The 4,015-nt window shown below is 39.7% G+C and overlaps 1 protein-coding gene across 1 annotated transcript; it reads left to right on the forward strand.

Moving 5' to 3' along the window:
- Window positions 1-1,263: 1,263 nt before the first annotated feature.
- On the forward strand, window positions 1,264-3,615 carry LOC104893795 (uncharacterized). Its single transcript, XM_057394692.1, has 4 exons — window positions 1,264-1,477; window positions 1,566-2,561; window positions 2,883-3,385; window positions 3,448-3,615. The coding sequence occupies exons 1-4, from the start codon at window positions 1,264-1,266 to the stop codon at window positions 3,613-3,615; spliced, it is 1,881 nt and encodes a 626-aa protein (XP_057250675.1).
- The last annotated feature ends 400 nt before the right edge of the window (window positions 3,616-4,015 follow it).

The following is a 4,015-nucleotide window of genomic DNA, read 5'->3' on the forward strand; positions in this document are numbered from 1 at the left end:
TTAGGAATATAAAGGAATAATGGAAATAATGAAAAAAAAATGCATGAATCTTTAACGCACCAAATTAGGGAGGATATTAAGCAACTTTTACGAAATAAGCGACAATAACAATGCTGATTTCCGTCAAAAACCCGGAGCGGATATAAAAAAGATCATATAATTCTGATATGGATGCAAAGGCACTTGTTAGCCATGAGCCTATTTACTTGATCATGGACACTTTGGGGTTTGAAATGAGGCATAAGAATCAAGTGTTGGCTTGTGTGGTAACTTGGGACTTGGAAAGTGGCGTGGCATGGAGAGAAGAAGAATCCTAGTTATGTTAGGATTACTTCTTGGAAACAACATAGGATCCTAGTTCTGTTAGGATGGCTATGTTATAGATAGATTTTATGTTTTACAAGATAAACATGTGCCTTGTCATGTTATCTTTAGGCGTGTGATTAATAATAACTAGAGCAGGATAAGTCTATGTTTTCCTAGTTATATAAACATAGCTAGTTTTAGTTGGATTAGCATAAGTTGTACCCTATATAAGGGACGAATTAATATCAATAATACTTAGATTAGATTTTGCTCAAAACACTTCTTGATTATTTGCTTGTTTGCTTAACAATTGAAACCATTAACTATTCTTCAGGAGTGTTGAATATTTAGTGTTAAACATCTTAATTCAGGAGTGTTTTAAGAGTGTTTAGAGTTTTTATTCAAGTTTCAGGAGTGATCTTGAATAAATTCATATCCTTGTTCGACTTTATTGCTTGGTTATTCGAAGTTCTTGGAGTTAATTCTTCAAGATTCATATTCATACTTGATTATTAGACTTCTTGGTTAGTAATCATATTAAGTGGTATCAGTTTTCCACGGAGGAGAGGATAGAAAGGATTCTCTTTGATCAATAAAGATCCGAGGGTTACCAACAAGGTTCGAACATTGCTACTTGTCCAAGACTTGATCTTTTCCTATCAAGAACCAATCTTGACACTCTAATATTGCTAGGACAAAGTTCAAGAAGTGTTTTTACATCCAAGATTACATTAAGATCCATTCTTTAAGATCAAGAAAGGAATAGGAAGCACTCGAGTACACCTTAACCATGGCATCCGAGATGGATAAACTTGCTATGGCTATGAGTGAATTGGCTCGTTCTCAAACTGAGTCACGCACACAATTGAGTGCCTTGGTACATCTCAAGCTGAGTCACGCAACCACATGAATGCCTTGACACAATCACATACTGAGTCACGCAATCATATGGGAAGAATGGAGGCACGTCTAGATGCCATTGCTAGCATAATCACCAAGAAACTAGATCCAAATAGTGCGACGTACATGGGCGCCAACTCGGAGGATGAAGGTGATGAAAGTGAAGCAAGAACAACCAACAACCCCTACCAATATGATCGTGGCTTGAAACTAGATGACTATACTGGAGAAGGCAATCCAGAAGTTAGAGTGGATTCGCCAACTAAAAAAGGTGAGTGACTATAGGGGCTTTGATGATAAAAAGAAGTTCAAAGTGGTTGCTATTAGACTCACGAAATATGCTGGAATTTGGCTTGAAGGATTGCACGCAGAAAGGGCCAAGAAAGGCAAAACCAAGATGTGTAGTTGGGAGAAATTGAAAGGGAAACTCAAAGACAAGTTCTTGCCTGATGATTATGAACAAAAGCAGTTCATAAAACTCACATCAATAAGCCAAAACAATCTAAGTGTACACGAATACACCATGGAGTTTGAGAAGCTAGGGCTTATATGTGATATAGAAGAGAAAGAGATGCACAAAACAGCAAGGTACATTAAAGGCCTGAATAGGAACATAGCCAAGAGAGTCGAAGTTTCTACTTATCACTCCTTTGCGGATGTGACTAAGTTGGCTAAGAAATTTGAAGACCATGACAAGGAAGAGAGGCCTAAGGGAACATACATACCTAGGTATGACTCTAATGCAAAAGGAAAGGCTACTACTCCCTACACAAAGTGGACAGAAGGTTCAAAACCTAACAATACACCTAAAGAGGACACTTCTATGGAGAAAACTAAAGTGGCCGTGCCTAAGGAGAAGTTTGAGGAGTTGAGGAAGTGCTTCAAGTGTCAAGGAAGGAAACACATAGCAAGCAACTGTCCTACCAAGAAATCTCTCACCATGAGGCAATACTTAGCCTTACAAGAAGAAGAAAGTAGGTATGAGTTCATCCCTGAAGAGGAGCAAAACATGGGAGAAGATGATGAAGAAGAGGATGCTTTTGCAGAGGATGATACAAGGCTTATAGGGGTGGTTCGACGCACCTTACATGTGGATCATACACCTAATATGGCCCAAAGGGAGAATCTTTTCCACACCAGATGCAAGGTGGGTGAGTATACATGCAATGTGATAATAGATAGTGGTTCTTGCACTAATATTATTACATCTGAAGTGGTATCTAAACTCAACCTAACCACAAGAGCACACCCTAAACCTTACGAATTGAGTTGGTTGGATGATAGCACTGGCATGAGGGTGAAGAAGCAAGCCGTTATTTCATTCTCCATAGGAGGCTATAAAGATGAACTATGGGGTGATATGTTGCATATGAGTGCATGCTATCTTCTACTTGGAAGACCGTGATAGTTTGATAGGAAGGTCATTCATGAGGGAGATTCTAATGTGTATTCTGTGTTGGTTGGTTCAAAGAGGGTTCGACTACATCCCTTATCTCCTAACCAAGTGGCGCCTAAACAACCACCTAAAACACCAAGTTACTTCCTAAATTCTAAGGAGTTCGAACAGGAGGTGGAGGAAGAAGGTAGTGCTTATGCTTCGGTTGTGAGACGAGTGAACACAAGTGTCAAAGCTCCTAACAATGAATAACTTGAAGCTTTGATGCACTAATTTGAAGATGTATTCCCTGAGGAGTTACCACAAGGGCTTCCACCTTTGAGAGGGATAGAACATGCTATTGACCTTGTTCCTGGCGCACCATTACCTAACAAACCTGCTTATAGATGTGATCCAGTGGCTTCTAGGGAGTTGCAATGCCAAATTGAAGACCTCATTGAGAACAAGTATGTGAGAGAAAGCATGAGTCCATGTGCTGTGCCAGCATTGCTAGTCCCTAAGAAGGATGGTACATGGAGGATGTGTATAGATAGCAGGGCAGTCAACAACATCACAGTCAAGTATAGGTTTCCTATGCCTAGATTGGAGGATATGTTGGATGAATTACATGGTGCCTCAATCTTTTCTAAGATTGATCTTCTAAGTGGCTATCACCAAATGAGAATTAGGGAAGGAGATGAGTGGAAAACAACATTCAAGATAAAGCAAGGGTTGTATGAGTGGATGGGCATGCCCTTTGGCTTGTGTAATGCGCCTAGTTCCTTTATGAGATTGATGAATGGGGTACTTCGTCCTTTCCTTAACAAGTTTGTGGTTGTCTACTTAGATGACATACTAATCTATAGCAAGAGTGTGGAGGAGCACTTGCAACAAACCTCTACGGCCTCTTCATGAAATTAAGAGAACAAAAACTCTATGGTAAGTTGGAGAAGTGTGAATTTCTCGTACATAAGGTGGCGTTTTTGGAATACATTGTGTCACAAGAAGGAGTTCTTGTTGATCCTGAGAAGTAAAGGCAATTTCATCTTGGATAGCACCCAAGAATGTATCTGAGTGTCGAAGTTTTCATGGATTGGCATCCTTTTATAGGAGATTCATTCGAAACTTTTCTTCCATCATGGCACCTATCACAGAGCTGATGAAGAAACGAGAGTTTACTTGGACTTCCTTAGCACAACAAGCATTTGAAGACATCAAAGGTAAACTATGTTGTGCGCCTGTTTTAGCATTACCTAACTTCCACAAGCTATTTGAGGTGGAGTGTGATGCAAGTGGTGTAGGGATTGGAGCTGTTCTCTTGCAAGAGAAGCGTCCAATTTCATACTTTAGTGAGAAGTTGAGTGGTTCTCAACTCAACTATTCTAATTATGATCGAGAATTCTATGCCATTGTACGTGCCTTGGATCATTGGTC

This window comes from Beta vulgaris, chromosome 5 (assembly GCF_026745355.1).
Source record: "Beta vulgaris subsp. vulgaris cultivar EL10 chromosome 5, EL10.2, whole genome shotgun sequence".
In the NCBI taxonomy this organism is placed as follows: domain Eukaryota; kingdom Viridiplantae; phylum Streptophyta; class Magnoliopsida; order Caryophyllales; family Amaranthaceae; genus Beta; species Beta vulgaris.